We start from the raw sequence: 22,967 nt of genomic DNA, 5'->3' as shown, positions 1-22,967 counted from the left end.
TGACTCACAAGTTTGTTATAGTGTCAAAGTAAGTAAATTTCAACCGGTTAAATCGCCGCTAGCATCTCGTTAGAGATTAGCAATTCCTCCGTTAGCTGGGGCACATTATTTTGCTTAGTGTATAGCTAGCAAGCTAGTATGAACTCTCCCAAGTCTTTCTAAATAGGCCTATATCAACAAATAATGGTAGATCTTAAATTATTTAAGATGTTAGCAAATGAACTGGCTGGCTTGCTAAAAAGGTAGATGAACAAGCACCGTATATTATTTAAGATGTTAGCAAATGAACTGGCTGGCTTGCTAAAAAGGTAGATGAACAAGCACCGTATAGTATTTAGGATGTTAGCAAATTAACTTGCTGGCTTGCTTAAAAGGTAGATGAACAAGCACCATATATTATTTAAGATGTTATTAAATTAACTGGCTAGCTTGCTTAAAAGGTATATGAACAAGCACCGTACCGTATATTATTTAAGATGTGAGCAAATTAACTGGCTGGCCTGCTAAAAAGGTAGATGAACAAGCACCGTATATTATTTAAGATGTTAGCAAATTAACTGGCTGGCTTGCTAAAACGGTAGATAAACAAGCACCGTATATCAGTATATTTTCTCCTTTTTATAAAAACGAATTTCTACTCTAAACAATTTCAATTGAAATGCAAATGATGATGTAAACGGCTAAAATGGAACACTTTATTTACCGGGTAAAAATGTGTTTAGCCACAATATATAGCGATTCAAAAAGTAGTATTGACTGCAAATGTTGATGTACAGGATACCGGCAGGTGTAGCTAAAACGGAATACTTAATAGTTTTAGGCACAATATTAAGTGACTAACAAGTAGCTGATGGCTTTCGAACGACTCTTGAGACTGACCAAAAAGTGCCCGGGTTACGTAATGCTAAGCGTTGGTATAGCAACTGTCACTCAAGAGTCGTTCAAAAGCCAATATTACATCACCCGGTCACTTTTTGCCATGACAGCGCCAATAATTGTGGAGGGCACTGTAATAATAATAAAACTTTATTTATATAGCACCTTTCATGCAAAAGAATGCAGCTCAAAGTGCTTTGGATGGAAGGATGGTTCATCTCGAATTTAAAACCATCAAAACTGTCAAAGCTGAGTCCTTTTGAGAAATCTGTTGTGTCAAAGGTTGAAATAAATCAGAAAAAAAATACAGTCACGAGTTTTGTATGGGTGTTTTTGTTTTATATCTTAAAATTCCACGTAAGTAGGCTAGTGGTTACGAAAAAAAAAATTCAACGTAGATCGTAAATCTTTAATTATAAAACGACAGTCAGAATTGTCCAAGTTGAAGTGCTTTTTAACCCGAAATAAATGCAGCTCTTCATTTACGTGCATTGGTTTGCCGAACAGTTTTGCCCTGACCAAACAAGGCTGATGTGACTACATTTCCCTACCACTAGACACGGGAAATGCGTTGGCAACGTTTATATGTCTATGGTTGTGCATCCGCTTCATAGCAAAACCGGACGTATTACCGGAAACGGTAAGAAGTTCACTTCTATGGTTGCGCGTGGTACGCTGTAGAGGCACTGTTGCCATCATGTTGCTAACCAATGAGAAACATTGTCGACATCATACGGACCAATGACAGGAGGGTTTTTAGCTAGGCTTCTGTCGTTTTCGAAGCCTTGCATAAATTACCTCAACATGGATACTATTTTCCATGAAAAAGTAAGCTCCGGTTTCTATTAGACATATCAGTGGCAATTGTTACCGGTTCAAAATCTTGATTATTTGTAATATATTGGTGGGTAATTTCCAGACGGTTGTCTGCTAAGTTAGCAACTGTAAAGACATAGCCGATAAGCTAACAAGGATAGCGACATATCCTAGGTCATAATGCACTTTCAGCCAAGAGTTAAAAATTGGTCATTTAATTTATTATCTCTTCAAATCAAATTCGTTTTAATAATTTGTATTCATGATAAGATCCATCTCTGACTGCCCCGTCTTATACAGTCACCGCAAGATCACGGGTTGCACATTGTTCGATGTATTATTAACATTAACGTGTTTGTTTTTCCTGGTACGCACTGGCTTAGCAGGCTAATGTTCGACACTTACTTGGAAGTTAGTGGTGAAAATTAATCACTGTGGGGTTGTGTTTGCTTATGTATAATTCTGGTGCAAATATTTGAAAACATGATATTTTTACTGCCATCTTTTAACAGTCGGTGAACTTAACTCACCCTCGGTGCCTTTACAACTCATAACGTTACAGTTATTGTATTGTATTTCATCTAACTTAATGAATGAATCTGACAAATGAGTTTTGTTTAAACAGCAGGAGGGCTCGTTGTGTGCCCAACACTGCCTCAACAACCTTCTACAGGGAGAGTATTTCACGCCGATAGAATTGTCATCAATCGCTCATCAGTTGGATGAGGAGGAGCGGATGAGAATGGCAGAGGGTGGTTTAGCCAGCGAAGAGTACAGAACCTTCATGCAGGTACTTATAGTTTTCTAGCGCTTTTCATTATTCATTATTGTTATACAGAAACTGTCCATTACTAATTGCTTATATTCGTCTCTGTCCTTCCACAGCAGCCCTCTGGCAATATGGATGATAGTGGTTTTTTTTCGATTCAAGTGAGTTATTTAAAATTCCCACTTTTAGTCTTACACGAGAGTCCCTATTTTCTGTCAAATTTCGTATAAACAGCTGGGCTATGTTTTGTGTATGTTGCTCCAAAGGTCATCAGTAATGCTCTTGGAGTGTGGGGTTTGGAGCTGATCCTCTTCAACAGTCGTGAATACCAGCGGTTAATGATAGACCCAATGTAAGGACACTGCATTTTTGTGGTATTGGCTATCATATGTGGTTGTATTTCTGATCAAAAACATTACTGGAAATGGCTCATACTGGGGTGGACCCAACAGTATTCTGATTACGTGTCCCCTGACATTAGCTAACTCAAAAGGATTCAGTCCTAGTTTAGCTAGGTCAGATAGGTCAGACCCATATCCAGTCCAAGGTGATCTGCTAACTAGTTATTAGCAGTCACGTCAAGGCCTTGCATCACCTTGCTTCCTTTTCTATATCTGCTATTCTTGACAAGTGAATAATCAGACAAATAGACTACCCTCAGGGTTAAAGAGCTCATTGTAGTTGCGTCAGTTACAAATTCCAATGGATTAGAAATGTTCTTCTGTTAGTCGGGTCCCACAGGACGGAGCGCATCACCCAGAGCTCTTAGGATATTGTATTACGCAAGTTTTAATGGACCGCAACATGCACACATACTCTCAAGGCACTCAATTCTGTCTAGTCTGAAAATAGTTTCAATAGATTGTCTTCACACTCCACAACACATGTATGTTACAGTCTAGTGAACCACGTATTATCTTGCAACCCACTTACATAATTGTCTGGGTCTTTGATGCATGCATGTCCCGTCTGAATAATTACAATACAATATCCCCCCAAAGCCGCTACATTAAAGAGTTTTTAAACTGTGGCAGCATGCACGGTACTAAACACAGACAATGACAAATGCATAACTCCGATTCTGGATAAAGACAACGGATTGACACAATTACCAAATAAAAAGCATAAATAAACGGCATTAAACTTATTTCATCACTCCACGAGGAAATACCTTGCCTCTTGGGGAACACTCTCTGTTAGCTAGTATATCTGTTTTTGTAATATTTATGTGACATTTGATTTAATCAGTGATCAGCTACATTCAGTTAAGCCAATATAGGCTACCCTACATCAATTATGAACAGTCCACATAAGACAAAAATGAGACAAATGCAAGTGAAAGATGAGATGGTTATGTTATAAGTTAAGCAGAAATGCCTACATTTATGTAAACAAGTGAGTTCTTTTCATGTCAGTGTATAATAGGCTAAAATATGGGAAGTGGACTTACAGTAAGTATAAGCGCATTTAAATAATTAATTTTGTATATATGCAAGAAGGTCAACTTATTATATACATTATACCTGATACTGAGATTGGGCAACCACATCTAAGGCCTGGGTAAGCAAGCTAAAAACATATAGGATTTGTCCACCCCTGCATCAATACAGTTGGACCTGTGGCTGTTTATCGGTAGTTATCACTAACCCTGCTCCCCCAAAACGTCCACATTCTTTTAACCAAATCATTTTTTGGGGGGCAAACTACTTTTTTCATAGGTGCATCCTAATGGTGGACGCAACAGACTTGTGTTGTACTTTTGACCACCAACAGTGACTTCTACATTCATTATACATTAACCACATAACAATGTGAACTGGTTTAACTTGGCTGGCGAGTGTAGAAGCAGATGGCTGCACACATATTGCAGAAAGCGCCTCAAACAGTTCACTCGTGCTCATTCATTTGCCATTGTTGTTCAGACAATATGTTGTGGTATTAAGTTGTCTTTGTATGCAGCATGTGTAAAAGAATGACTGGTAGTGTCCATGCCGTGTTTGGTCAAACAAACAATGTTGAAAGAGTTCTTGCATCTTTCCAGTGTTCTTAAGAAGTGCGTTCACGTCCTGGGACGGCTATATGTTTTGGGCAGGTTCGTGAGGACATGGTTGCACCCTCGCAAAATCAATGAACTAATCCCCAATGTTTTCAATGAAGAATGTGATATGTGACTGTTTGTTGACATTGTGGTCAGACAAGGCCTGACATTTCTAGTAGTAGGATTGGTACCATTTGAACTTAGTGTACTGTGAGTTTCCCCCTGACATGAGGCATCACCCCTGTGTTGTGGGCCTGTAATGGGAGTAGCCCGTTAGGGGTGGGTTCAGCTACCTGATGAAAGGGTTAGTGTCAGTCATAGTTGTTGGAGTTGCTTCTTTGGTGAAAAGGAGGCTTTGTCTGAGCTCCTCTCCAGCATCCTCAGAAGTGTGAGGTATGTTCTATTTCTGCTGCCTGCCCCAAGGTATGATAGTGGCTGTGCATATTCAGCAGTTCTGTGAATATCTTTTTTTTTCCAATTTATATGATCAGTCTTTTTGTTTCTTTGTTGATGCATAAGGATACCCAAATAAAACCCCCTGGTGGTGGCGGGTGAATAAATGGCAAACCACTGAATGTTTGTCCCCCCTGCTGCCTTCTTGTGCCTACCCTGAAGACTCTCTCGACACATTACCCCTTTGACACGGATTTGACCATTTATGCTTGGGTATGTGTAGCGGGTATCAAATGGTTCTGACCAGTTGAATGGAAGAAGAAAGGTCAGTGAAGTGAAGTGAAGCACGCTCACCCTGGCAGTAATGGGGAATCTGCAGCGTTGCTAACTGAACACAGAGGCACACGCAACCTCCCTCCCATTTTCCCTCATAGCATTGACTATGCGGCTCTTTTTTTGTTGCCTACACGTCAACATACTTATCAACATACTCAACATACTTACTGCCGCAGGTTTCTGTTTACATCATTTCACTTCATAAATCAACAAAATACAGATTTTGCTCAAGGGTGCTTGTTTGCATACAACTGTACAAATATGAAGCTTGGGAGAGAGTAAGAAATAAACACACACACACACACACACACACAATCTGTGCCCACTCTTGTGTTGAATGTGAGGGTTTTGTTTTGCCGTAACCTTTAGGGCGATTTTACTAACTGCTGATATATATGGACCTAGATCAGATACTGTTGCTGAGTTAACATTTTTATGCTGAAACATTGCTGAAAACAATTGCGAATTTTTCTAGGATTTGATATTTTTTCAGATGACTGCTTTTCCAGCAAAAATACTCTGGAAATATTGGAACGCATTTTTGGTGTTGTGGGAATTCCTTGTGTGAATTGTAAGATCGCAAATAGGGACTGAATAAATGAGGAATAAATCATATGTAAGGGATAATGTATAGTTTGCTGGTCAGTATAGGAAAATAAATCCCGCCAGAATGAACAGGGGACTTATTTATTTATTTGCATTATCCCGCTTATTAAACGGTTACTTGCCAAAACGATAAAAAAACATTCTTCCAAAATATCTCTTAAGAGATTTTGTTGCCGTTTCGTAGCTTCTGCTGAGAAAAAAATGGTTCCTCACGCAAATATTACTTTTAAATTTCAGGCGTCGCGTAGGAATGTATTACTTGCTGACTTCCGATGAATTTCCGTCGCGAAAAGTTATGAAAGATAGGAATTAGAACTCTTACCATTGGCAGCGGGCATTCATTTTTTTGCTGCAGTCATTATAAAGAAATCAGATGGCTCATGCAATTCAATGGAACTTTTTGCAACATTCTGATGAGCTGTGTGATAAATGCTTAAAATAAGATAAATAGAGAATACAAGACACAGAATAAAAGGAACACTGCATTGTATCACTTTCTTATAGACCAGTTATCACCCAGGGCAGGGTGCTGGATAATGAGTAATAATTATCACTTATAAGTGTCAAATATAAAGGGATCTCTGATCATACATGTTCATAATACATGGCAATTTTCCCCAAATCTCCCAAATTCTACCTGAGTGTGTTTCCGTACACTTGCGATTACACTCGTGTTTCTCTGGTAATCTCAATGGTCATGTAAAACTTGAAACCTAGTTACCATAATCGAGGTTTAGAATTCAGATTTCCTTGTCACATATACACATAATCATGTGCATGGACAGAGAGAGAGGTTCTTTTGAAGTGGTTTCTGTTCCCATTAGTGCTGTCAGTTTAATGCGTTATTAACGGCGTTAACGCAAACCAATTTTAACGGCGTACATTTTTTTATCGCGAGATTAACGCAAATTCTTTTTTTTTTTTTTTTTTTAGATTAACATTCTTTTTGGCCTCGCAAACTGTGTAGTAAGCTAACGTTACGGTTTGAGTGAATGGTGAGCGCGATACGGCGAAATGGATGATAAAAAGCTTCTGAATGGAAAGTTTACTTTTAAAAGTTGTGTTGTGCAAAAGAAGCGAGCTTCACTGTTGTCTGAAAATGTCAACAGGCAGCTGGCTGAAAGCAAAGAAGTAGTAGGCTTACCTTTTATTGGTAACCTAACTGTTACGGTTCAATGTTTCTGAAATAAGAGGCCTGACTGCTATGTTCCCAGCAAACTTGAAAAAAAGAAAATATTAAGCCATGGTTTAACTGCACTGTTTACCTGAAATGTGCACTTTATAATTTTATTTTGGTTTTCAATAAAATAAAACATTTGCATAAAGCAAGCCAATCAACTTTTCCATGTTGATAAGGGCATTAAAGTAAAAATAAAATTATGGAAAAAATAAATAAACGAAGGGACATTTAGAAAAGATAAAAATTTGCGATTAATCACGATTCATTTTGAGTTAACTATGACATAAATGCGATTAATCGCGATTAAATATTTTAATCGTTTGACAGCACTAGTTCCCATTGATCCCAAAGTACTATGCTCCTGGGGGACCGGCCTTCATTCAGGAAGCAGTGTGAAGAAGGAAGCAGACGCCAGGAGGATGGCTAATTACGCTATTAATTACGCTATTAATTACACTATTAATTACACTATTAATTACACTATTAATTACACTCAATAATCTGAGAGCAGTAAGAACGTCATTACATAAAAAAAAAAAGCACACAGTTTTCAAAAACCTATTTTTTCAGCAGTGGCGGACCGTCAGGGCCTAACAATTTTCATCATTTCGCCAAATTACTAAATCAGTGTTAGTGAAACGATGCCAATAGAAAAGCTAGGCAAACTATTTGGTGAGTTAAAATGTAGATATCAGTCAGTCTTTTGTAACAAACTGTTGGCCATTCTGGGGAAAAATTGGTTGCTACCAATATAGAAAAGAATACAGAAAAAATATGGGCTACTTCGCGGTGGTCGACACAAGACACACTTTTGGTTACCAAACAACTCTTAACTCACATTCCGTGGTTTCTTATGAAACTTAACGTAGCAGCTTTAGTGCCTAAGACATCCTATTTAATCTATGCAACACGTTGTGGCTATCAAATCCTCAGGTAATCTGTGTTTTTACCTTAGTTAACTTTGTGGTTGTTGTGAGAACAGTTGTGATATGGTAATGCTAGCTGTGGTTAGCTTCTGAAACCTTGTCAAATTGGTGACTTGTTAGTTAGGTGACTTGCTTTGTAGTCCGTTTTTTTCGGTGTTGGCAGAGGGATTAAAAAAAGACATGTTTCAGAGTCCTCTGTCCTTTTCGTCGCAGAATGCTTGAGAAACGGCTGTTTTTAAACACTTTATTGTTTCAAAGTTCTCCAGGAGTGATGCCCCAAGAACCCCCCTAATTGTTTTTTCTCATAACATAAATAGTCACTGAAAGCCATAAAAGCCACGGTCCGCCACTGATTTCCAGTGGTGCAGAGCTTTTGGAAAAGAAGACACACTTGTTTGTGGTGGAAACTTTTGAAAGCTGAACATTGTAGACAGAAGTGTTAGTAACATATAGAAGTTTAGTAACAAACTACATGAAACTGACAATTGCTTCACCTATTAGTTTTGAGTGACACTGTTTATTTTATTACATCCTGCATCCATTCTACAAATTGACCCTTGCCCCATGTGCTCTGTATCATTATTAGTGTCTAAACATTTGTTATCTTTTTTTCTTTGTTTAGAAATGAGAAGGCTTTCATATGCAACTACAAAGAACATTGGTTCACAGTGCGAAAACTTGGACTGCAGGTACTCTCACATGTTGGCATGCTCGGAGCTTCTTTCTTATGTGCAGAATTCAGTCCCTCCAGGAATTGTGTGATCTTGCGATCATACAACTTAACACATACAGTATTTTACTATAAGTTGGTCATAATAAGGTTGTGTTAAACCAGTGGTTTCCCAATGAAAATAACTATGAAAAGAAATGTGCGCACCCACCCTCCTCCCAATCTCTCTCTTTCTTTCTTTCTTTCTTTCTTTCTTTCTCTCTCTCTCTCTCTCTCTCTCTCTCTCTCTCTCTCTCTCTCTCTCTCTCTCTCTCTGTGTAGTGTACATATTCTTGTTTTGTTGAGTATTCTAAGTATATGCCAATCTAGCTGAACCTTTTTTATTTTTAGAAATGGTGTATCACTTTAAAAATCACCAAAGAGGTCACTCTCTCACACTAATGATTCGTGATTTCACCTCCATTGCAATTTTGGCCACAATTTCTGAGAATCTCCACTACAAATTCAGTTATTCACCAAAATCATAGCAAACTCTTGAAAGATCCTGGCGGGACTGAGACTCATTGTGTCAATAGAACATGTTTAATCATATCAAATTCTTGTTGTTTTAGTGGTTTAACCTGAATTCGCTCTTGACTGGACCAGAGCTGATATCAGATACATACCTGGCTCTTTTCCTAGCGCAGTTACAGCAAGAAGGTAAGCTTCCTAGTATTTCACAATGTTTTATGGCTGATGACATTTTTGAGCTGTTATGAGTTAAATAACAACATTGCTGTTTTACCAACTACTACTACTGAATTGGATGCTGTTAAATGAATGGCACTTTTTCCTAACAAGATACTGGTAAAATAAGGCAAATTTGAGCAGCACTGATAAATAATGCTACTAATATGTAGCCAATTATTCTTCTGTTTAAACATCTAGTTGTGATGTAACATAAAGGTGAGTGCCTACTGCTCTCGCATCAAGCATTGCGCTGTTTCCATTATACTGAAAATGGCTTCAGTGTGTTGCAGATTATTCCCTCAAGAAGTTTTCAACTGAACAACACGTGTGAAAATGTGATACATTTTGTATTCCATTTTACATTTACATTCAGTCATTGACAAATGCGACTTTCAAGTCAAACACAATGCTATTTAATAGCTGTCAAAAAACATGGAAAGAAATTAGGTTTGGCCCCAGTGCCTATCCACAAAATGATTGCATTTTTATCCGTATTTTAATTTTTGTATTCATTGTTTTACATTCTGGGAGAGGCAAACATTAAATTGAAAGTTTTGCTACTAGTGTTTTTGAGGGGTGCAGTGAGCGGCGCCAATTCAGAAGTGTATTTCTAAATTTGGCCAAATTCCCTGCAGTGCTTTTCAGAGTGTATGCTCTGAGGAAATGCTCCAGGCTGTGGATGTGTCAAGCAGTGTGATGAGCGATAATCTCTTTGTTTTGTCTCTGTTTTATGCCAAGGCAACAGGCCAACTGTGGTTTCAAAACAACTAACTTTCTAATATCACTGACTATGTTTTAATGATGTATAATCTTAGAGGAGGTGTCATTAATTGGTCTTTCTCAGGGTATTCTATATTCGTGATCCGGGGGAACCTGCCGGAATGCGAGGCAGAGAAGATTTTGGGGATTGTGCGTGTCGACCAGCAGCAGCGGCCCAAGCTGATTGGTGAAGATGACGCCCAGACGAGTGGTGGTCCAAGGTGAGCCGGTCTGAGGGGGAGACAGCAGAGAGCGCATGGTGCTCAAACATCAGCCAGTCAGAACACAAGACAAGTTCACTGTGCTCAAACATCAGCTAGTCAGAACACACTTCACTCAGGCAAGACAAGTTCACTGTGCTCAAACATCAGCCAGTCAGGACACACTTCACTCAGTCAAGACAAGTTCACTGTGCTCAAACATCAGCTAGTCAGGACACACTTCACTCAGGCAAAAGACAAGTTCACTGTGCTCAAACATCAGCCAGTCAGAACACACTTCACTCAGTCAAGACAAGTTCACTGTGCTCAAACATCAGCCAGTCAGAACACACTTCACTCAGTCAAGACAAGTTCGCTGTGCTCAAACATCAGCTAGTCAGAACACACTTCACTCAGTCAAGACAAGTTCACTGTGCTCAAACATCAGCCAGTCAGAACACACTTCACTCAGGCAAAAGACAAGTTCACTGTGCTCAAACATCAGCCAGTCAGAACACACTTCACTCAGTCAAGACAAGTTCACTGTGCTCAAACATCAGCCAGTCAGAACAAACTTCACTCAGGCAAAAGACAAGTTCACTGTGCTCAAACATCAGCTAGTCAGGACACACTTCACTCAGGCAAGACAAGTTCACTGTGCTCAAACATCAGCTAGTCAGAACACACTTCACTCAGTCAAGACAAGTTCACTGTGCTCAAACATCAGCTAGTCAGAACACACTTCACTCAGTCAAGACAAGTTCACTGTGCTTAAACATCAGCCAGTCAGGACACACTTCACTCAGTCAAGACAAGTTCACTGTGCTCAAACATCAGCCAGTCAGAACACACTTCACTCAGGCAAAAGACAAGTTCACTGTGCTTAAACATCAGCCAGTCAGAACACACTTCACTCAGTCAAGACAAGTTCACTGTGCTCAAACATCAGCCAGTCAGAACACACTTCACTCAGTCAAGACAAGTTCACTGTGCTCAAACATCAGCCAGTCAGAACACACTTCACTCAGTCAAGACAAGTTCACTGTGCTCAAACATCAGCCAGTCAGAACACACTTCACTCAGTCAAGACAAGTTCACTGTGCTTAAACATCAGCCAGTCAGAACACACTTCACTCAGGCAAAAGACAAGTTCACTGTGCTCAAACATCAGCCAGTCAGAACACACTTCACTCAGGCAAAAGACAAGTTCACTGTGCTCAAACATCAGCTAGTCAGGACACACTTCACTCAGTCAAGACAAGTTCACTGTGCTCAAACATCAGCTAGTCAGAACACACTTCACTCAGTCAAGACAAGTTCACTGTGCTCAAACATCAGCTAGTCAGGACACACTTCACTCAGTCAAGACAAGTTCACTGTGCTCAAACATCAGCTAGTCAGAACAAACTTCACTCAGTCAAGACAAGTTCACTGTGCTCAAACATCAGCCAGTCAGAACACACTTCACTCAGTCAAGACAAGTTCACTGTGCTCAAACATCAGCTAGTCAGAACACACTTCACTCAGTCAAGACAAGTTCACTGTGCTCAAACATCAGCCAGTCAGAACACACTTCACTCAGTCAAGACAAGTTCACTGTGCTTAAACATCAGCCAGTCAGAACACACTTCACTCAGTCAAGACAAGTTCACTGTGCTTAAACATCAGCCAGTCAGAACACACTTCACTCAGTCAAGACAAGTTCACTGTGCTTAAACATCAGCCAGTCAGGACACACTTCACTCAGTCAAGACAAGTTCACTGTGCTCAAACATCAGCCAGTCAGAACAAACTTCACTCAGTCAAGACAAGTTCACTGTGCTCAAACATCAGCCAGTCAGAACACACTTCACTCAGTCAAGACAAGTTCACTGTGCTCAAACATCAGCTAGTCAGAACACACTTCACTCAGTCAAGACAAGTTCACTGTGCTTAAACATCAGCCAGTCAGGACACACTTCACTCAGTCAAGACAAGTTCACTGTGCTCAAACATCAGCCAGTCAGAACACACTTCACTCAGGCAAAAGACAAGTTCACTGTGCTTAAACATCAGCCAGTCAGAACACACTTCACTCAGTCAAGACAAGTTCACTGTGCTCAAACATCAGCCAGTCAGAACACACTTCACTCAGTCAAGACAAGTTCACTGTGCTCAAACATCAGCCAGTCAGAACACACTTCACTCAGTCAAGACAAGTTCACTGTGCTCAAACATCAGCCAGTCAGAACACACTTCACTCAGTCAAGACAAGTTCACTGTGCTTAAACATCAGCCAGTCAGAACACACTTCACTCAGGCAAAAGACAAGTTCACTGTGCTCAAACATCAGCCAGTCAGAACACACTTCACTCAGGCAAAAGACAAGTTCACTGTGCTCAAACATCAGCTAGTCAGGACACACTTCACTCAGTCAAGACAAGTTCACTGTGCTCAAACATCAGCTAGTCAGAACACACTTCACTCAGTCAAGACAAGTTCACTGTGCTCAAACATCAGCTAGTCAGGACACACTTCACTCAGTCAAGACAAGTTCACTGTGCTCAAACATCAGCTAGTCAGAACAAACTTCACTCAGTCAAGACAAGTTCACTGTGCTCAAACATCAGCCAGTCAGAACACACTTCACTCAGTCAAGACAAGTTCACTGTGCTCAAACATCAGCTAGTCAGAACACACTTCACTCAGTCAAGACAAGTTCACTGTGCTTAAACATCAGCCAGTCAGAACACACTTCACTCAGTCAAGACAAGTTCACTGTGCTCAAACATCAGCCAGTCAGAACACACTTCACTCAGTCAAGACAAGTTCACTGTGCTCAAACATCAGCCAGTCAGAACACACTTCACTCAGTCAAGACAAGTTCACTGTGCTTAAACATCAGCCAGTCAGAACACACTTCACTCAGTCAAGACAAGTTCACTGTGCTCAAACATCAGCCAGTCAGAACACACTTCACTCAGTCAAGACAAGTTCACTGTGCTCAAACATCAGCTAGTCAGAACAAACTTCACTCAGTCAAGACAAGTTCACTGTGCTCAAACATCAGCCAGTCAGAACACACTTCACTCAGTCAAGACAAGTTCACTGTGCTCAAACATCAGCTAGTCAGGACACACTTCACTCAGTCAAGACAAGTTCACTGTGCTTAAAACATCAGCTAGTCAGGACACACTTCACTCAGTCAAGACAAGTTCACTGTGCTCAAACATCAGCTAGTCAGGACACACTTCACTCAGTCAAGACAAGTTCACTGTGCTTAAAACAAGCTGTTGAGCTTAGTTGCTGATATGAAATGGAATGAATCAACACACGATGTTAGCACCACCCAGAAATGTTCATGCTTTTGATGGAATATTATTTGTGTTCATTATGGAGGCACTATCTTCACCAGAAATCATAGTCAATACCTTGACAAATGCCATAGTTGTTCTCTTTATTTCATAAAACTGTTTTTAATCAACCTTTATATTCATCAAAAAAATCCTTTACTTGCCAGACATAATAGCTTTGAATACTCATCAGAAGTCTTTAGGGCATTTATCTTTGAACTTACAGTTCAGCCTTCTTAAGGATCAAATGTGGTTATGTGTGCCAGCCCATACAAAAGTGTACAAGTATGCTTCAGGTCAATGTCCTGTTTCTTCAACAGAAAGGTTTTGTATAGTGTACAAGTATGCTTCAGGTCAATGTGCTGTTTCTTCAACAGAAAGGTTTTGTATAGTGTACAAGTATGCTTCAGGTCAATGTGCTGTTTCTTCAACAGAAAGGTTTTGTATAGTGTACAAGTATGCTTCAGGTCAATGTCCTGTTTCTTCAACAGAAAGGTTTTGTATAGTGTACAAGTATGCTTCAGGTCAATGTCCTGTTTCTTCAACAGAAAGGTTTTGTATAGTGTACAAGTATGCTTCAGGTCAATGTCCTGTTTCTTCAACAGAAAGGTTTTGTATAGTGTACAAGTATGCTTCAGGTCAATGTGCTGTTTCTTCAACAGAAAGGTTTTGTATAGTGTACAAGTATGCTTCAGGTCAATGTCCTGTTTCTTCAACAGAAAGGTTTTGTATAGTGTACAAGTATGCTTCAGGTCAATGTCCTGTTTCTTCAACAGAAAGGTTTTGTATAGTGTACAAGTATGCTTCAGGTCAATGTCCTGTTGTATGATGAAAGAATAGGAAAGAGGTAACCTCTCTGATTGGTTCAGCGCTGCCCTCTGTAATAATAAGCACCAAAGCACCCCATACTAAAACATTTCCCCTGCTATGATTTACTAAAGATGGCATGTGCCCTGCTATGCTCCACTAAAGATGGCATGAGCTCTCATTTACTCTTCACATCTGCTTCTTTGTTTTCATCCATGTCTCAAACTTGCACGGCTTTCACCTTGAAACTAGGCCAGCATCCTAAAGTTTTCACTATAGCAGGTGGCACTTGTGTATGGCATGTATATTTCAGCTTTCGATCTGGGTGTGAATTTCAGCCAATAGGGTTATTGGCTGAAAACATGTTTCAGCTTTTCAGTCTAACTTCTTTGAGCCACTATAATCTCCTTTATTGGGGAATTTCTGGCAAAAAAAGACACGCACTGCACCTCGCAGTTTAAAGTTTGACAAATAACATTTCCATAAAAGTGCCTTTAACGTTACCTAGCAAGGTTGAGCGCGCCTAATAGACTGAGGAAGTTACCAATAAATTACATTAGCTTGCCACTGCTAGCTAATGCTAGTTCAAGCTTAGCTATGTGAATAGTCGAGTCAAGAAGCACATACTTCAACATTGTAAAAACTCTTGATGAAAATGTCATGTTAGCTATAACGTTACTGTTGCTAACGCTAGTCATGTTTATCATAATTGCTATCTACGCTCCATCAAAGTTAATGAACCTTATGGATAGCAAGTGATGTCAACGTGAAATGTGACTGGCTTACGGCAAACTTCTTGACATTTTTGAACATAACATTAAGGTAGGAACTCAGTTTGATTTCTCTTCCTCTGTGCCTGCAGCAGGTCCAGTCCAACTGAAACTCTTGCATTTGAGACGTGATATCATTTGATGTTAGTGACCTGTGGTTTGTGCATATCCACTCCGGATATATGAGAACATTTCTTGACCGAGGTTACCTCTGGGTATTAACAATGTTGCAGAGATGGATTGATTACGCTCTGTATCTGTGGCATGCCATAAGAAGCATCTAGTCAAAATATCTCCGGATACACGCTTTTCTCCCAGTGTGATCAATGATTTTCTACATTATTTGCCTGTACCCTAAGCTTGTTTGTATCCTTTGCTGTTAGCAATGAGGTTGTACCTTTTAAAATGTAACAAAGGTCCGCAGTTATCACCTTAAGGGCCATTTCCGTACCTTACAGGGTACACTTCTGACAACTGTACTTTTGGGTACAGAAATAAACGCTCTATTTCTCTGTGCATTGTGAACATGTGATCATCATGGGGTTGGTACAGGGATCCCAGTCATTAACCTTATGGACTCCCACGCCTGTGAGGATGGCAAGCTTACTTCTAGGCTGTGCATTACCCTAGCTCAGGGGTTTTCAACTGGTTTTGTCCCAGGGACCACCATTCTGACCAGAAAGTAATTTGTGGCCCACTGATGTGCCTGCACGCGCGTGCATGTTTGTAACCGCCGCTGCCACGCCCCCTCCCCCTGCACAGATATTCTGCCTATAAGACAATATTTTCACGATATTCAAGAGTAATCTGGAAATGTGTTGAAATATCAAAGCGAATTTATAAAAATAAAAAAATTAAATGGTGAACTGATCAACATAGGCTCATGTCGCGGACCCCCTGCAATGCCGTCGCAGACCACCAGGGGGCCACGGACCCCCAGTTGAAAACCCCTGCCCTAGCTCATTACCACTCATTTGTGGAGTGGCGTCACCTAGTGAATAATGGTCAAAGACATTTAAAAACGTTACAAATACCATTATAGAATAGAATTTGAAATACATGTACATTTCACAAAATGGTTAAATTTAGCATACTAATATATCTGTTCTAAAGTCACACCCATCCTCATATTCACTAGACAGGTTACCACAGAACGGAACTCACAGGTACTTTGAAATGTTGCCAGTGACGTAATCATGCAAGAAACACACTTTTCTTGGAATGGAAAATATCTTGTTATTTCTCACTTTATAAGGCGGTCATATTATGCACTGCTATGTAGTACCTCTAGTTGATTTGAGGTTGACTTGTGTGCAGTGGAGTTGTGTGTTCATGGTTTGGACCAACAGTAGTTGCCATTTTTATTGCCTTCATAGGTTGCTGGTTTATGAACATTTTCAAAGTAGATACAGTGGGGAAAATAAGTATTTGAACCCCTGCCGATTTCGCAAGTTTGGCCACTTGCAAATAAATGTGTGATCTATAATTGTAATGGTAGGTGTATTTTAACAGTGAGAAATAGAATATCAACAAACAAATCCAGAAAACTGCATTTTATAACATTTATGACTTTATTTGTATTTGATGCAGAAAATAAGTATTTGAACCCCTAGCAAAACATGACTTAGTACTTGGTGGAATAACCCTTGTTGGCAAGCACAGACGTCAGACTTTTAATTTAATCAAATACACAATTTTGTAGCTTAGCATCTGAAGAGTCATTGATGTATGACATTTCTCAATGTTCATTTTTGGAACATAATGCCAGGTTTTGCTGTGGTAGGTCATGAATGCATACGGTTTCATTGTTAAACAGCCGTCATCTGTAGATTTGAGTAGAGTCCCACCTTGATGTTCATCTGGCCCTGCAGGGCACCCCTGACGGTCAAGGAACCAGGACCTGTGTTGGAGGAGAGGGCGTTGGATTCGGATGAAGAAGAGTTGAAGAAGGCCCTGGCCCTGAGCCGACAGGACATGGAGGTGGAGGATGAGGAGGCGGACCTCCGGAGAGCCATCCAGCTGAGCATGCAAGGTGAAAGGAAAATGTTCTGTCATCATTACACAGAAAGTTCATTTGCACACGGAAACACTTGGTGTTGACAGTTTAAATGCACTTGGTGTACATTCCCGAGACGGCTTATTAGCATTTCCGAGACGGCACAGCTGGCACTGATAAATGCTTGCTAGGATTCTCACTGGTGTTTCTTGGTGATACATTTGGTGATATTTGCTGTGAAAAAGCTTTTCTTACATTGTCACGAGTGGCTAGGCAATAACATGACCGTATACCAACTAAGTGAATTTGAAGATAATGCCAAAACTAGTTGCCTATAAGATCATGTCAAATAGTGGTAAATTCCTGCATCCTGTTCCTCTCAGTCTCGTGTCTTATGTGTGTTTGGCATCTGTTCCTCGGGGCAGGCGCAGCTCTGAGTAGACCCCCCGCCTCCACGGCTGGTGTACCCAAAGATGGCCCTGGTGTCCCTGTAACATCAGGGAGCTCATCGACGACTGGGACGATAGGAGGTCCCCGGGAGAACAACCTCAGTGCCGAGGAGTTACGCCGGAGGAGACAGGCCTACTTCGACAGGTGTGTGTGTGTGTGTGTGTGTGTGTGTGTGTGTGTGTGTGTGTGTGTGTGGGGGGGGTGGAGACCACTGTGTTCTGCAATGTGTTTATCACGGGCACAGCCTCCCCAGCCTCCGCGTGGTGCAACATCCATCAGGTACTTTTTACTGTGACTAAAAAGTTAGTGTGTTTTTGTAGCAAGAAAAGGTTTGTGCTCTGCCCTTTAGATTTCATGGTCCCAATGAACACTTCAGAACAGCAGCAACATTATTTCCAAATGCCTCCACTAATTGATTGAAGGCATAGAAGTTTGTAAAGTTTCTCTGTCTGGCCATTGCACCAAAGCCTTGTATGCGTGATACTTCTGGTGTTGGTGAATACATTAGAAGATGTTTTCCTGTCAATATGAAACGGATGAGTCATGCATAAGTGAGAATGTGAAACGAATGTGTCATAATCCATAAAATAACGCATGCTAGAAACAGGTGCTAGCTGGCATTGTTTTAAGCGTCCTTGTTGGCACGTTAGCCTCCAATGCCCACGATTGCATTTTCAAGTTTAGCTGAAGACTGCAATATAATGTATCTGGCAATGGGTAGGAGTAATGGACTAAGTCCATTATTCCGCTTACACCACGGTTACGAGACATATATTTGCGGACATAATACCCCCCCCCCCCCTTTTTTTAACACATTTCACTGTTTTATTTGGTCTATATTCTGTTAATTTACTTTTACTAAAATGGAGACTAGAACTTGGATGTGAGCCAGGTCTCAAATACAGGTTCACTCCAAGGTTGGGTCCTGTCCAATGAAACAATGTAACACGGAGCTACAACTTTAATGTCTTGCTCTAAGAGGCTTTTCTTAAATCTTGTGTTGGATTTCTAATCAAAGCACAGAACTACATACTGAATACCCTGGGCATTGTGTGTGAATGTTTATAGGTTTACCTTTCAATGTCATGACATTGGTATGATAATGTGGATAATGTGAAGATTGGTATCAAGGTTCCATGACGGAGTTGATTTTTTTTTTCTTGACCTCTTACCAGAATCAAAATCTGAAAAGTCACAACCATACAGAAAATCATGTCATTTTGCCAGTGATTGTCAAAGTGCAGCACTGTCATTTTAGCAGCAGTGGCCACTAATAATACCTAATACTGTTTCATACAGAAAATCATGTAATTTTGCCAGCAGTAGCCACTAATAATACCTAATCCTGTTTCTGATCCCACAGGCAGTAGCCACTAATAATACCTAATCCTGTTTCTGATCCCACAGGCAGTCTCAGGTCAACACGCCAGTCGCCACTACACAGCAACAGGACAGTAAACCCACAGGTACTATTAAAGGGACAGTGTTTGATCTGTCATCGTCAAGGGGAACTTAAAGGAACAGTGTTTGATCTGTCATCATCAAGGGGAACTGGAACTTAAAGGGACAGTGTTTGATCTGTCATCATCAAGGGGAACTGGAACTTAAAGGGAGAGTGTTTGATCTGTCATCATCAGGGGGAACTTAAAGGGACAGTGTTTGATCTGTCATCATCAAGGGGAACTGGAACTTAAAGGGACAGTGTTTGATCTGTCATCATCAAGGGGAACTGGAACTTAAAGGGAGAGTGTTTGATCTGTCATCATCAGGGGGAACTTAAAGGGACAGTGTTTGATCTGTCATCATCACGGGGAACTTAAAGGGACAGTGTTTGATCTGTCATCATCACAGGGAACTTAAAGTGTATTTTCAAAGTGTATTGCCACCGAGTAGGCTTTATTTTTTCCCAGTTCAGAGATCAATAAAGACTTACGTACTGGACTAGGTCAACCTGATTCTGTGCTTGATGGCTGTAGTTAAACTGTTTCATGAATCTGCTGAAACTTTGTGTGTGTAACTTCCTCAAATGTCCAAGACGACCGGTCTTCTATGAGGTATGTTCTTTTTCTTTTTGGGTAGCCAATCAAATCTGTTCTCTCCGCCCCTCACAGGCTTAGATGGGCAGTAGCGAAGAGGACTGTGAGACCAGATGCAGTCATGGAGTGATGTGAGTGGCTGTGGCCATGGCTGACGCCTTAGGTTGATGACGACTACACCGCCTACTTTACCTGACGTCTGCAAAGTGGAGCTGCCTCCGCAAGAAAGGATGCTAGACAGACTTCTACACAGTGGGGGGGAAAGTTCTGCTGAATATTCTAAGACTGCAGTGGACAACAGAGCTAGAATGGACACACCAAAAGGGGGGGAGATCTCTCACGTCTCAGTCGAATCAGTTGTTACTGTAGAGAGAGACCAGCGGAACATGACAGGGAGTTTACCATCGTCTCTCCAACCCGTACTACTAAAGCTGTCCCAATTACAATTTTTGCATTTTTTTTTTTTCCAGCCTTGTCCTTTGCCTCTTTCTTTTGAATCTTTCTGTCTTCTGCCATTTCATTTGGGGAGCATAGAAGGGAGGGGAGGGGAGGCCTTCCTCAACATTTACCACTGGGGGCGGGGAGTCAGTCGGGAGGAGTCGGGAGGAGGAACCTTTTAGGGAAAGCGACTGAGACCCTGAGGAGGAGACTGTGAAGTAGAAATGAAAGGCACCCATCTTCCTTTCTCTCCTGTATGGTCACTCCTTCAAATCACTGCTGACCTCCCAATGTGGGCTTTGCCTTGATTCTTAGATTAATTTTGACCAATGAGGGGTTAGCATTGATTGTTAGATCAATTTTGATGATTTGATGTTTTCTAACAAGCTAGGTTTAAAACAGCTTTGCAACGATACATGTGGGGGTCTGTTAAGGTTTACCATAAAAATATTTTTTTCCAAAAAGAAGTGTTGTCAACCACAGCTTTGTTGCGGTAGGACTGTGGAGTGCAAAGCCAAACGGTGGCCGACCCATTAAAGTAGCACTCTCCATCTTGGGTTAAGCTTGCATGGAAGCCTTTTATTTAACCGAGCTATACAAGATCTGGATGAACTTGAAGTTCATACAGAAACGGTATCAAGTTGGCACACGGATAAAAAAAGGTTGTGTGTACTTGATATTGCAGCTTGATGAAATGCAACACTTGGCCGTTCATGTTTTTTGAGTATTACAATTTAGAATATTGTGTTGTTTTCTCATTTATTCATCTTTAGGACATACAAACATTCTTGTTTCTCATGACTTATTATTTTGTGGTAGTTGCTGTCATTTCTATTAACTCGTTGTTCATTACCGTTTCTGCTAATTAAAATATTTTTACCCAAGTGAAGTGTTTATTTGATCTTTGCACCACACAATGAAGGAGGAAAATGGGGTTTTACATTGAAATCACTACAGGTTTGGTTATAATAGAAAATCATTTTACAAACTTAAAACAAGGTTTTACAAGTCATCTTTGTAACCGTGACACAGGTAAATCACAATACATTTATATTTCAGGACTGGGCACAGAATACTCTCTACAGTAAAACCACAGTGCTTAGAGGGAATGGGCCTCATTCTCGAACGCAGTTAAGAAGAATTTAAGAGGAATTTCTTCTGAATTGGATTTAGGACAACATTTGGCATTCATGAAAGTTTTCTCATCTGGGATTTGCTCTGAACTTCAGAAGACTTTCCGAACTCGAAATAGCAGTCGTAACTCGGCCAGAGTTTTCTCAAATGCGATTCGATTCTATGAGGCACCGTGATGTCATAAAATAAATAAAAGGACTACACCGGAATGCTGCGCTCGAATCGCATTTAAGAAAACTCTCTGTGTTAATGAATTTGTGAGAAATCGTTGGTGATTGCGTTCACATCAACTCTACAGATCCTCGGATTAAAGTATCATTAACAATTACGTTTCACATGTAGGCCTATAGTCATGATTCTATGAGGCACCGTGATGTCATAAAATAAATAAAAGGACTACACCGGAATGCTGCGCTCGTCTAGTGAGCGTCGTTTGGCACTGCCGTCTGTGCAAGTACGGCAATCCAGAATTTTGAAGTAGTTCCACGTTGGTGGAACGAACTGCCTAGCACTACCAGAGCAGGCGCGTCCCTCTCTACCTTTAAGAAGCTTTTGAAGACCCAACTCTTCAGAGAGCACCTCCCTTCCTAACTGGCACTTCGACTAGTGCTTAACTTGCACTTATAGCAGTTACATTCCTGCACTTCATTTTTATTTCCTATTTCGTTTTTCTATTTCTTATGTAAAGTAGTATTTATTGTTACACTAGGTCTCTATTGCTCGTAGCTTGACTGTTCTATCCCTTGTACGTTGCTTTGGACAAAATGCTAAATGACTAAATGTAATGTACACGAACACTGCAAATGTAAGTGAATAAATAAATAAGCACTAAACTCAATCACGTTGATATAGCTATAGTGGAATAGAATGGACACATCTACATCCTGCAACAGTCCATCTCTGCACCGTTCAAGTCATAGACATATATAGTTGAAGTTAGATCTGCGTTTACTCGACGGTGATCGCTTTCCACTTTGACATGACTCGTTTACGAGTTGCTTTCGTGTAGATTCGGTCGATTCCGACTGCACACGTCACTACGGTTGCGTGCCCTTATAAGGAGCTGGCAGGGCGTGTATGTATGCAAATTCAGGAGCACGAGAACGCGCTTTCAATTTAAGAAAACTCTTCCGGGGGAGCACAGCCCAGAAAACTTCTGCTGCGTAGGACCACATTTTCAAGCGTGCATGAATTTGGCGGATGTCTTTTGCTTACGTTGTTTTTCCGAAGCCCGTAAGAAACATTTCAGAAGAAACTTCAGAAAATGTTCGAGAATGAGGGCCAATGTTATTAGTTAAAACAAAAACGCATATTATTAAAACTATAGCTCCAGGTGTTGCACACACAGGAATGCCTAAGGACCAAAGTTAATGACTACAATAGCTAAACAAAAACAGGCCAAATGTATGGCTAAATCCATAAGGGAGAGGAGGGGGGGGGGGCATAGAGAGATCAGGGACCCATCAAATTGGGCCTCATTCTCGAACGCAGTTAAGAAGAATTTAAGAAGGAATTTCTTCTGAACTCCACTTCCGGTGTTTTAGGAACAAATTTGGCATTCATGAAAGTTTTCTCATCAGGGATTTATTCTGAACTTCAGAAGTATTTCAGAACGCGAAATAGCAGTCGTAAATCGGCCAGAGTTTTCTTAAATGCGATTCCTCAAAAAACCACAAGATGCCCCACGGGGCCGCTCCGTGTTAGAA

General features: G+C 40.6%; 1 protein-coding gene across 2 annotated transcripts; it reads left to right on the top strand.

The window, feature by feature from the left end:
- Positions 1-1,583: 1,583 nt before the first annotated feature.
- On the top strand, positions 1,584-21,011 carry atxn3 (ataxin 3). 2 transcript variants are annotated; one of them, XM_031572701.2, is made up of 11 exons: positions 1,584-1,704; positions 2,318-2,482; positions 2,578-2,622; positions 2,728-2,813; positions 8,563-8,629; positions 9,222-9,309; positions 10,184-10,319; positions 17,079-17,239; positions 17,629-17,797; positions 19,061-19,119; positions 19,765-21,011. In XM_031572701.2, the coding sequence occupies exons 1-11, from the start codon at positions 1,618-1,620 to the stop codon at positions 19,779-19,781; spliced, it is 1,080 nt and encodes a 359-aa protein (XP_031428561.1). In that variant the 5' UTR covers positions 1,584-1,617; the 3' UTR covers positions 19,782-21,011. The 2 variants fall into 2 exon arrangements, with proteins under 2 accessions (XP_031428561.1, XP_031428562.1); XM_031572702.2 differs by lacking the exon at positions 1,584-1,704 and adding an exon at positions 1,762-1,780.
- Positions 21,012-22,967: the final 1,956 nt, after the last annotated feature.

This window comes from Clupea harengus, chromosome 8 (genome assembly GCF_900700415.2).
Source record: "Clupea harengus chromosome 8, Ch_v2.0.2, whole genome shotgun sequence".
Taxonomy (NCBI): Eukaryota; Metazoa; Chordata; class Actinopteri; order Clupeiformes; family Clupeidae; genus Clupea; species Clupea harengus.
The sequence above is the reverse complement of the archived record's forward strand: the minus strand, read 5'-3'. Positions and strand labels throughout refer to the sequence as shown.